Below are 12394 nucleotides of genomic sequence, written 5' to 3' on the forward strand. Positions count from 1 at the left end.
TGAAGTTCAGATAGTCACCAAACAAAAAGCATCCTCCCACGGAAATGATGAGAGCTGACGCATACCGCAGAATTCCAATGTTTCTGAGTAAAGTTCTGAATAGAGCTACCAAAGTGACTTTCAAGTCAGGTTTGTTTTTAGATGCACTGAGTGGTATGTGACTCTTAGTTCTGGTTGTTTCTTTGTCCACCAGTTGTTTCTTTGTCCACCAGTACTGGTTTAAGGTCACCAGTACTTTTCCCACTGTTTTCGATCCACGTTTTGGAGGGTATCAGTTCACTTGTTTCAACCAGTCCCCGATTCTCCGTTGTGCTATCATCTGTTTCATCATTTCTTGGCTTATAAGTGCTGGAGATATCGTGAAGTTCACTGTCAACATCTATTTTGAGATATTTATTGCCAGATACTTCTTTTGGGGTTACTGTTTTCTCAACCTTTTTCCGTTTGTGCCACGGAACGGGATGGAAAACTGCAGCAGCGGCACAGTTATTAAGCATGAAGGCAGCGATGATGAGGGTGGCTCCCCTGAAGGCGTACTCCTGCTGCAGGTAGGTGATGGCGGGAGGCCCCAGAATCCCACCTACAGGGATCCCTGCTGTCATGATTCCAGTGGCCCGACCTCGCAGTCTCTTGAAGTAAAAGGGAATGATGCAGTAGGCCACCAGGCAGCAAAGACCTAGACAAGCAAAACATAGACTAAACGTTGGGTGAATGAGAAAAGATAGCTTACATTCAGGCTCTTATTTAATATTTAGGACACCTTTCCGATAATTCAATCACATGCTTATCATTTCTCTTGTATAGGGATGCAGTGTCATAAGGAGTAGTACTAGTACCTCAGTATCTTATTGCAAAATAAAAATGTGCATGGAGAAAATAATTATACTGTCCCATTCATCACTCAGTTTCACAGGCAGCCTTAGCCATCTGTTCTTCCCCTTCAGTGTAATACATTGTTGACCTATCACTGCATTCATGTACTTTCCCTCTGTTATGACATATGCACTACATTTAACCCTCTTGAAAGCCAGGGATTCTTAAATCTTTTCGTGTGTTTTCCACAAGATGGTTTTTACTCTCTCTTGAAGTGGTCTCTCCTCCTTTAACGACGGTGACGTTACAATCACCCTTGCGTGCAATATCAGGGACGAGTCAAAAGTCTGGGTTGAGTCAGTATCTTCCAAAACCCTCCCTCCCAGCTTTTCATAGGTCAACATGAAACACGACTGAGCAATGTCTATATTCCCTGGGGTACAAAAGATTTCGAGACGGACAGAGACCTTTCCCTGACATCACCACATTTCCTCAGTAGCCCTTATTTTGTCTACCCTGACTCGACAAACAATATCTTCATCAACCGCCGTGTCATACGAAAGTGACCACCTCAGTAATGGCACAAAAACAAAAATGGATGCTTTCTCTCTCTCCCTCCCTCTCTCTCTCTCTCTCTCTGACTAACCTAGGAGAAGGGAGTGTGAGAAGAAGAGGTAGGGAGCGCTGGTGGCGAAGGCGGAGAAAGTAAAACCAGCACTAATAAGCAGCCCACCGACAAAAGCCACACCTCTCCAGCCGAAGTGTTCCACTAGTGCCCCGCCCAGAAGGTTTGAGCCGCACCACAAGAAATTCTCAGTGTTGAAGATGGCTGCCACTACTGATGAGGGCGTCTGTAGCTGGTTAAGGAAATCCAGGAAGAGGATGCTGAAGCAGTTAGCGACGATTCCCAGAGACATCTGATGATTGAAAGTTAGCCATTAGGAGCATCCAGTTAGTAAACAAAATAAGTCGACAATACAAACATCCCTTGTTCTCTGAAGGCGAGTTAATACGGCCCTAATACAGTTTTGAAGATTAGTTACAACCTCCCTAATACTCACCAATATAACAAAAGCACCTAACAGCACAACGTAGGCCCAACCACCATCCAAAGCCTCGGGTTCATCATCATCATCATCATCATCATCATTATCATCACCCAGCCTTTCCACATCCATCTCTCTGCCACTTTCTGGTCGCATAATCAAGATCTCCTCCTCCTGCTTTATCTCTTGCCCGCCCGAGGCATCCACAACTTGTGCCCTCTCCTTATCTTTAATCTCAACCTTATCAGTGGTCCCAGGGTCACCCGTACACCCAGCTTGGTTCGCTCTTGTTAGAAGGGTGTTGTTGTCAGTCATTTTTTCTTCCTCAATGACATCGGTTTGTTCGTCGTGTAGAGACATCGTCTCTATCCTTTAATAATGGTTCTCAAGTTAATTTAATCTTCAAGACGACTTTGTAATTTTATGTTATACTCCGACTCCACACTTTACACTTAAACTAACCCCCATATGATTTTCGGTAAATATTAGGTGTCGCTGAAAAATCGTCAATGTTATTACACATAGTTCTTCTCTAAACCCATATCGCAGAGGGAAATGACGAGAATACGATCAAGTGACGGGGTGGAGAGGTGAAGGCTGCATGAATTACAGTGAGAGACTGGGACAGGGCAGCTTTGTGGCGGACTGGCGTCGTGGACAATGATTTGCTTGTGGCCACGTACACTCCGGGATCCAGGCAGCTGGATATTGATTGATACGAATGGGAACGCAGGCTCGCTTTCACACGTAAAGTAAAACAACACTTAATTTACGCCCGTCACTTCTCCATCAGTATTTTCCTCACGTTTTCTCTTCAGTTACGTTTTCACAAGACCGCTTTGTTGTTCACTATGCACACTTTTTCACTGTTCATCTTATACTGTAGATATTGTCTTTAAATATCCCTTGCGCTTTCATAAAACTGTTTCCAAGGTTGTCTTTGTGCAACTTGGTAATGTTTTTAGTTTCACACTACATGGAACGAGAGAGAGAAGGGAGGCGTGAGTGAGAGGAAGGCCGTGAGTTAGAGCGTGAAGGGAGTGTATGTGGGGTAAGAGCAATAGCCAACAACTAAGTGCTTGAATGCTTGAGGGTCGACTTGAGCACCCAGTGAGACGGAGGGAGGGAGGGAGAGGGAAAAAATGGGAGGGAGAGAGATTAAGGAGTGAGGGGATGGGGGAGGAACAGGGGGGAGGCTGCCCGGTGTCTCAACCAGTTTGGAAGGGCATGTTTTAGGCCGGAGACACAGTGAGGCCCGGATTATATAGCGTTGGAGTAGCAATAAGTTGGACAGAAATCTCCACAGTAATTATTGGAAACTAGACAGCGCACGTTGATCCGCAAGACAGGTTCATATTCCTCTCTACCTGGACAGCGCAGATGTTAAAATGCAGTTTCCTATACACATGTAGAAGGAAAGAAAGCAAGAAATATTAGGAACCTTCATAAGCATAATATGTTGATAAGAAATTACCACTTCTTTTGTTTTGTTGAGAGAGAGAGAGAGAGAGAGAGAGAGAGAGAGAGAGAGAGAGAGAGAGAGAGATAGAGAGACGACCCTGTGTGACTTATCTCTTTGTCTATCTACACCAAGAGCGTTACGTAAATCCCGTCTCAACTACACGAGTATGTAGTGTATATAATTACCTTCCATGCCCCTGTCATTACTCATACAAGTACCATTATTTCCAAACCAAACAAGATTGATTAGTAAAGTGAATAGTAAAGTTTTTTGTAATGATAGTAAGGTGGTGGGTAGACTGGCTCAACATGCAAATTGGTGACGATAAATGGCAAGTACAAACAGCACTATATTTGACTCAACAACAGGGTGTGGTCTAGTACTGCTATCTCATAACTGACGTCTGTTAGATTAGCACACACACACACACACACACACACACACACACACACACACACACACACACACACACACACACACACACACACACACACACACACACACGCGCGCGCGCACGCACACCCACCCACACACACACACACACACACACACACACACACACACACACACACACACACACACACACACACACACACACACACACACCTTTATGTGCCCTCACGCCATAAAGATTTTGTTGTTTTTATCAGTATTCTTGTCGTGGCATTAGGCTCACCCGAAACGCAAAGTCTGTGAGGAAAGAGAACTCCAACTAATGCAGGACACGTAAAGAAAAAGGTTAAGTTGTAGGCTGACGATTAGAGGCTTTTGAAGATACTGTATTTACAAAATTTTATTATTTTTTCCTCATTACAAGAAGGCTTACATCACTTGGAAAACATAGGTAATTACTCTTTAGATTAGATAGCCAAATGAGCATCAATTACCACCATTCATCTTCACTTCATTCTCTCCTCGTTGGGTCATATTTAACTGCTTGAGTTTTTGTTGGCTGGGACAGGGAGACAAAGGTTTGTTCCTGAATTCTTTATTTCTCCGAAAAGAGGAAAACAATTCAAGTTTTAACCTCTCTCTCTCTCTCTCTCTCTCTCTCTCTCTCTCTATTTCTTTCTCTCTTTCTCTCTCTCTCACCAACACTTCCACTTGTCTCAATGGATCATCTAAAAATCTGATATAACAAAAAAAAAAAACAGCTTGACTTCTCACCGTATTAGTCAGTTTATTAGCATGTAGCACCTTTAGCACACCTGTAGAGTTGATTTGAGAGAAATTGTTGGCACAGCTGTGAAACTGATCTGAAACAATGTTAACACAATTCCTTACTGATACAACAGCCTGAAGCTTCACCCCACCACACCTTCCCTCCCACCTCCTTCATTCGTGAAGACCTGGCTTCACTGCACGTAATATCACAAGTCGTCTCTTCTTTTGCAGTCTCCCAGTCTGTCTGTCTTCCATGTCTCAACTTCCTCTTCTTTAGTTCCTTAAATTGTAATTTTTAACACTCAATAAGCCACATCACATGCTGTACCTTACTTGACCTTTTTACATTCATATTTTATCCTCTTGTTGCCTCCACTTACACTTTCATATCTTTCTTTCTGCTCTCTTTATCCTTGCTCTTTTCTTCCCCTTTGCCCCAGCTTTTTCCCCTGCCCTCCTCCTTCTCTTTCCGCTTATCGTAGGCAAGTGCTGCTGGGAGGAACAGGTAGAGGATGATGGTGATGAGGGCGGTGGAGGCGAGAGCACACATGGTGATGGTGTAGCTGCCACTCACGTCCCGGATCACACCTGCGGCGGAACACTTAATTAGCAACAGGTACTCGTTTAGTTAATTACAGCGCAGTGCTTCGTTAATAATGATTGTAGATAGGCAAACAAATTTCTCATCATTATCATACTTACTGTGAAAATCTCTGTGAGTGCACTAGGGAAAACAATGCATTAACAGTACACGAACATTTATAAGGAATATGGCATGTCTTAGTAGGCCAATAAATGCGACGAAAGCTAATTACTGTAGTGGTCATCGATGAACTCTGAGATGGAGTTCGGAGGACTTCACTTAGATGCCTCCTACTTACAATCCCATAGAGCAATTCTTCCCACAAATCAGAAGTGCAGAAACGAGTAATTTTCCTTAACCAGTGCATTACTACCTCTGGATATCATCACTTTACAGAATCAAAAACCAGTGATGTATGGGAGATGAAATTTTAATGGTTGTTCGTTCTGTAGCAGCCGTGGCTCAGTGGGCTAGAGCGCTCCACGCTGACCGAAGGGTCGGAGCATGGAATCTAACCAAAGGTCATTCCTAGACATCAGGAAGGGCATCCGGTCATAAAATCCTACACGCTCCAATGCAAAGTCCTCTACCCAGGGGCAACGACTTAGCCCTTCGGGGATATCTGGCATAAAACCAAAAAAAAAAAAAAAGTTCGTTCTGTACTGAGTAGACATCAATGGTCGTCCTCTCAAAGACTTTCCTGTACCATATATCTGTTTACTTCATGAACATAACAGTGAATGGTGTGAAAATAAGTTCTATTTAACATTTCAGTTAACTATCCAGTATGTTCTAAGCCAACTCAGCCCCAGGACCCTACAGCAACATGGGACATTGTTCTCGCCACGTATTCTACACTGGACCATTTCTCTCTTGGCGCTGCTTCGGTAGCGCTTGGAGAGTTGAAAACAAGATCCGAAAACCAAACACTTTTAATTTATATAAACCTGAATCTATACGATAAAAATCATGACTACAAGGTGGCTCACTCACCTAATCCATGACTACAAGGTAGCTCACTCTCCTAATCCATGACTACAAGGTGGCTCACTCTCCTATCTCCGACACCTTTACTTATTCCCCTAGACTTACCAAAAAGGGGGCCTGAAGCAACGAGCCATACGCCATTAATTACCCCTGACACACCCATTATGGCCATGTACTTGTACACTCCCATACTCTCAACCATCAGCAGTGTATAGAGGCTCAAGCAAGACCCTGCCAAGAACCCAAACATCCCCAGGGACACGTTTATCCACACTATCCCCTCCACGAAGCAGAACACTGTGAAGGATATGAACGGATGACAACAGCGAAGGTGAATCGACTTATCCCTATAATTATACGTATTCAAATAATCATTTTCATCAAAATATCTTACATGCAAAGTTTCAGTACTGTCACGTATTGATTTATATCTAATCTTATCAGTTACTACTTACTAATAATCATAACCATAAGTCCTGAGGTGCTGATAATGATGAGGACACGGGTATTGAAAAATGGTAGGTCAGTCAGGGGGGTCACCACAAACCTAGAGAGAAGGTTGCAGATGCTGCACAGTGACACCCCCCATGATGCCTCTTCCTGTGTATATCCCTCAGACTTCATGGCAAATGGCACCATCATCATGATGTTCAGACAGACACCAAGCACAAAACTTCCTCCCACGGAAATGATGAGAGCTGACGCATACCGCAGAATTCCAATGTTTCTGAGTAAAGTTCTGAACAGTGCTACCAAAGTGGTTTTCAAGTCAGGTTTGTTTTTTGATCCACTGGTTGGTATGTGACTCTTAGTTCTGGTTGTTTCTTTGTTCACAGTAAGACTAAGGTCACCAGTACTTTTCCCACTGTTTTCGATCCACGTTTTGGAAGGTATCAGTTCACTTGTTTCAACCAGTCCCAGAATTTCTGTTGTGCCATCATCTGTTTCATTTCCTGGCTTATAAGTGCTGGAGATATCATGAAGTTCACTGTCAACATCTATTTTGAGATGTTTATCGCCAGATACTTCTTTTGGGGTTACTGTTTTCTCATGCTTTTTCCGTTTGTGCCAGGCAACGGGGTGTAAGACTGCAGCAGTGGCACAGTTATTGAGCATGAAGGCAACGACGATGAGGGTGGCTCCCCTGAAGACGTACTCCTGCTGCAGGTAGGTGATGGCGGGAGGTCCAAGTATCCCACCTATACAGATCCCCGCTGACATGATTCCAGTGGCCCAACCTCGCAGTCTCTTGAAGTAAAAGGGAATGATGCAGTAGGCCACCAGGCAGCACAGACCAGACCCCAGACCTAGACAAAGAAAACATAGATTAAACGTTGGGTGAATGAGAAAAGATAGCTTACATCCAGGCTCTTATTTAATATTTAGGACACAGTTCCGATAATTCAATCACATGCTTATCCATTCTCTCGTATAGGGATGCAGTGTCATCAGGGTGAATACTCGTATCTCAGTATTTTAAGACAAAATAAAAACATGCACAGAGGAAATAATTATAGTGTCCCATTCTTTACTCAATTTCACAGGCCGCTTCAGCCATCTGTTCTTCCCCTTCAGTGTAATACATTGTTGAGCTATCACTGCATTCATGTACTTTCCTCCTGTTATGACATATGCACGACATTTAACCCTATCGAGAGCTAGGGATTCTTAAATCTTTTGGTGTGTTTGCCACAAGATGGTATTTACTCTCTCTTGAAGTGGTCTCTCGTCCTTTAACGACGGTGACGTTACAATCACCTTTGCTTGCAATATGAGGGACGAGTCAAAAGTCTGGGTCGAGTCAGTATCTGCCAAAACCGTCCCTCCCAGCTTTTCATCGGTCAGCATGCAACACGACTGAGCAATGTCAATATTCCCTGGGGTACAAAAAAGATTTTGAGACGGACAGAGAGCTTGCCCTCGAATCACCACACATCCTCAGGAGCCCTTATTGTGTCTACCCTGGCACGACAAACAATATCTTAATCGCCCGCCTTATCATACGACAGCGACCACCTCAGTAATGGCACAAAAACAAAAATGGATGCTTTCTCTCTCCCCTCTCTCTCTCTCTCTCTCTCTCTCTCTCTCTCTCTCTCTGACTAACCTACGAGAAGGGAGTGTGAGAAGAGGAGGTAGGGAGCACTGGTGGCGAAGGCGGAGATAGTAAAACCAGCACTAATAAGGAGCCCACCGACAAACGCCACACCTCTCCAGCCAAAGTGTTCGGCTGGCACCCCGCCCAGAAGGTTTGAGGCGTTCCACAAGAAACTCTCAGCGTTGAAGATGGCTGCCACTACTGCTGAGGGCGTCTGTAGCTGGTTAAGGAAGTCCAGGAAGAGGATGCTGAAGCAGTTACTGATGATTCCTAGAGAGATCTGATGATTGAAAGTTAGCCATTAGACGCATCCAGTCAGTCAGTAAATAAAATAAGTCGACGATACAGTCATCCCTTGTCTTTTGCTGGCGTTTGGAACAGAGACGAACTTGTATTGCAAAACTTTACGCTCGTTTATTGCAAAACTTTACGCCCGTGTATTGCGAAACTTTACGTCCTTGTATTGCGAAATTTTACACCCGTGTATAGCGAATCTACGATTGATGAAACCAGTCTAAAAGAATGATGATCTAAAATTTCTCGGTAAGGGTTCCAAAGCTTAGACATCAAAGTATGTTGATTGATATGGACTTTCTGATGATGTGCCATAAAATATTAACTTCATCCTATAATACACCATCAAATAATATAGTTTTTATCCTGTGACTGTTTACTTCCTCACGAGTACGCGGAGATATTTGTACGGCATGAGAGGAATGGGTTAGGGGAACAGGAGGAAGGGTAGTGAGTGGAGTGATGATGTGAGTGACCTGATTAAGGATAAAGATGTATGTACCTGCATTGCAGGGTTTCATTATCGTTTGTACTCTCTTCTGTATATAGTAACGACACAGAAATGACGTTATTTTTAATGCTTGCAAATTAATATAAACATTATCAGTCTTACGTGAGGAAAGGAATGACGATGTAATGTTTGGAGTCTAATATCCATTCTATATTTTACAGTCACATTCTATCAGCTTGTAATGGTGGATGCTCTAGTCTAAAATGACAGTGCTTTTAGAGGTAAGATATTTTCAAAGATGAGTTAGTACTGCTCTAATATTTTTGCTACGATTAGTTACAACCTCCCAAATACTCTCCATTACCACCCTTATACTCAACATTAGGACAAAAGTACCTAATAGGACAACGTACGCCCAACCACCATCCAAAGCCTCGGGTTCATCATCATCATCATTATCATCATCACCCAGCCTTTCCACATCCTTCTCTCTGCCACTTTCTTGTCGCATAGTCAATTTCTCCTCCTCCTGCCTTAGCTCTTGCCCGCCCGAGGCATCCACAACTTGTGCCCTCTCCTTATCTTTAATCTCAACCTTATCAGTGGTCCCATGGTCACCCGCACACCCAGCCTGGTTCGCTCTTGATATCGGGGTGCTGTTGTCAGTCATTTTTTCGTCCTCAATGACGTCTGTTTGTTCGTCGCGTAGTCATCTACTCTATCCTTTAATAATAGTTCTCAATTTAATTTAATCTTCAAGAAGACTTTGTAATTTTATGTTATACTTCGACTCCACAATTTTCACTTCAACTAACCCCCAAATGATTTTAGGTAAGAATTAGTTCTCGATGAAAAGCCGACATTATTGTTACACATAGTTCTTTTTTAAACTCATATCGCAGAGGGAAATGACGAGAATACGATCAAGTGACGGGGTGGAGAGGTGAAGGCTGCATGAAGTGCAGTGAGAGAGGGCAGCTTTGTGGAGGACTGGCGTCGTGGAGAATGATTTGCTTGTGGCCACGTACTCTCCGAGATTCAGGCAGCTGGATATTCATTAATACGAATGTGAAAGCAGGCTCGCTTTCACACGTAAAGTAAAACAACACTTAATTTACGCCAGTCACTTTTCCATCAGCATTTTCCTCACGTTTTCTCCAGTTACGTTTTCTCAAGACCGCTTCGTTGTTCACTATGCACACTTCGTCACTGTTCATCTCATACTGTAGATATTCTCTCCACATATTCCTTGCACTTTCGTACTGCCGTTTCCAAGGGTGTTTTAGTGAACCTTGGTAATGTTTTTAGTTTCACACTACACGGAACGACAGAGAGAAGGGAGCAGTGAGTGAGAGGAAAGCGATGAGTGGGAGCGTAAAGGAAGTGTATGTGGGGTAAGAGCAATAGGCATCAACTAAGGGATTGGGGCTTCAGTGTTGAGTCGACGTGAGCAATCAGGTTGGAGGGAGAGAGGGTGGGAGGGAGGTAGAGGGATATAGAGGGAGGGAGGGAGATTAACAAGGAGTGAGGGGATGGGGGAGAAACAGGGCGAGAGGCTGCTCGGTATCTAGACCAGATTGGAAGGGGATGTTTTAGGCTGGGCACACAATGAGGCCTAGATTATAGAGGACTGCAGTAGCAATGAGTTAGACAGAAATCTCCATATAAGTATTAGAAACTAAACAGTGCACATTGATCCGCAAAAGATGTTCATACTCCTCTCTACCTGGACAGCGCAGATGTTAAAATTCAGTTTCCAATACACATATAGAAGGAAAGAAAGCAAGAAATATTAGGAAGCTTCATAAGCATAATGCGTTGATCAGAAATTACCACTTCTTTTGTTTTGTTGAGAGAGAGAGAGAGAGAGAGAGAGAGAGAGAGAGAGAGAGAGAGAGACATGATCTTGGCTGACTTATCTCTTTGTCTATCTACACCAAGAGCGTTATGTAAATTCCCTCTCAACTACACGAGTATGTAGTGTATATAATTACCTTCCATGCCCCTGTCATTACTCATACAAGTACCATTATTTCCAAATCAGACAAGATTGATTAGTAAAGTGAATAGTAAAGATTTTTGTAATGATAGTAAGGTGGTGGGTAGACTGGCTCAACATGCAAATTGGTGACGATCAATGGCAAGTACAAACAGCAGTATATTTGACTCAGCAACAGGGTGTGGTCTAGTACTGCTATCTCATAACAGACGTCTGTGTTAGATTAGCACACACACACACACACACACACACACACACACACACACACACACACACACGCACACAAGCACACACACACACACACATACACACGCAAACGCACGCGCACACACACACACACACACACACACACACACACACACACACACACACACACACACACACACACACACACACACACACACACACACACACACACGCAATACACACACACACACACACACACACGCAATACACACACACACACACACACACACGCACGCACGCGCGCATACAAGCACACACACACACGCGCGCACAAACACACAAACACACACACACACGCACGCACGCGCGCACAAGCACACACACACACACACACACACACACACACACACACACACACACACACACACACACACACGCACACACAGACACACACACACACACACACAAACACACACACACACAAACACACACACACACACACACATACACACACACACACGCACACGGAAACACACACACACACACACACGCACAAACACACACACAAACACACACACACAAACACACACACACGCACACAACACACACACACACGCACACACACACACACACGCACACAACACGCGCACACACACACACACACACACACACACACACACACACACACACACACACACACACACACACCTCCACGTGACATCAAGCCATAAAGATTTTGTTGTTTTTATCACTATTCTTGTCGTGGCATTAGGCTCACCCGAAACGCGAAGCCTCTGAGGAAAAAGAACTAGAACTAATGCAGGACACGTAAAGAAAAAGGTTAAGTTGTAGGCTGACGATTAGAAGCATCTGAAGACACTGTATTTACAAGATTTTATTATTTTTTCCTCATTACAAGAAGGATTACATCACTTGGAAAACATAGGTAATTACTCTTTGGATTAGATAGTCAAATGAGCATCAATTACCCCCATTCATCTTCACATCATTCCCTCCACGTTGGGTCATGTTTAACTGCTTGAGTTTTTGTTGGATGGTACAGGGAGACAAAGGTTTGTTCCTGAATTCTTTATTTCTCTGAAACGTTAGAGGAAAACAATTCATGCTTTAACCTCTCTCTCTCTCTCTCTCTCTCTCTCTCTCTCTCTCTCTCTCTCTCTCTCTCTCTTCCTCTCTCACCCAGCACTTCAACTTGTCTCAGTGGATCATCTAAAAATATGATATAAAAAAAATACAGCTTTACTTCCCACCGTATTAGTCAGTTTATTAGCATGTAGCACCTTTAGCACA

The 12394-nt window shown here is 43.6% G+C and overlaps 1 protein-coding gene across 1 annotated transcript; it reads right to left on the minus strand.

Moving 5' to 3' along the window:
- Window positions 1–2344: 2344 nt before the first annotated feature.
- LOC145399251 (uncharacterized) lies at window positions 2345–9568 on the minus strand. Its single transcript, XM_080271937.1, has 6 exons — window positions 9397–9568; window positions 8250–8423; window positions 6511–7362; window positions 6161–6352; window positions 4866–5073; window positions 2345–2354 (listed from the first exon to the last, which is right to left on the minus strand). The coding sequence occupies exons 1-6, from the start codon at window positions 9566–9568 to the stop codon at window positions 2345–2347; spliced, it is 1608 nt and encodes a 535-aa protein (XP_080128063.1).
- Between the last annotated feature and the right edge of the window lie 2826 nt (window positions 9569–12394).

The sequence above is a fragment of the Coenobita brevimanus genome, chromosome 48 (genome assembly GCF_032717465.1).
Source record: "Coenobita brevimanus isolate Jiangsu-jjx chromosome 48, ASM3271746v2, whole genome shotgun sequence".
Taxonomy (NCBI): Eukaryota; Metazoa; Arthropoda; class Malacostraca; order Decapoda; family Coenobitidae; genus Coenobita; species Coenobita brevimanus.

Coding starts and splice junctions, on each gene's coding strand:
- LOC145399251 (XM_080271937.1), bottom strand. CDS start 9,568: ATGACTGACAACAGCACCCCGATATCAAGAGCGAACCAGGCTGGGTGT. Junction 6,353..6,510: donor ACTTATGGTTATGATTATTA/GTAAGTAGTAAC, acceptor TATCCTTCACAG/TGTTCTGCTTCGTGGAGGGG. Junction 5,074..6,160: donor TGCTTCAGGCCCCCTTTTTG/GTAAGTCTAGGG, acceptor GTTCCGCCGCAG/GTGTGATCCGGGACGTGAGT.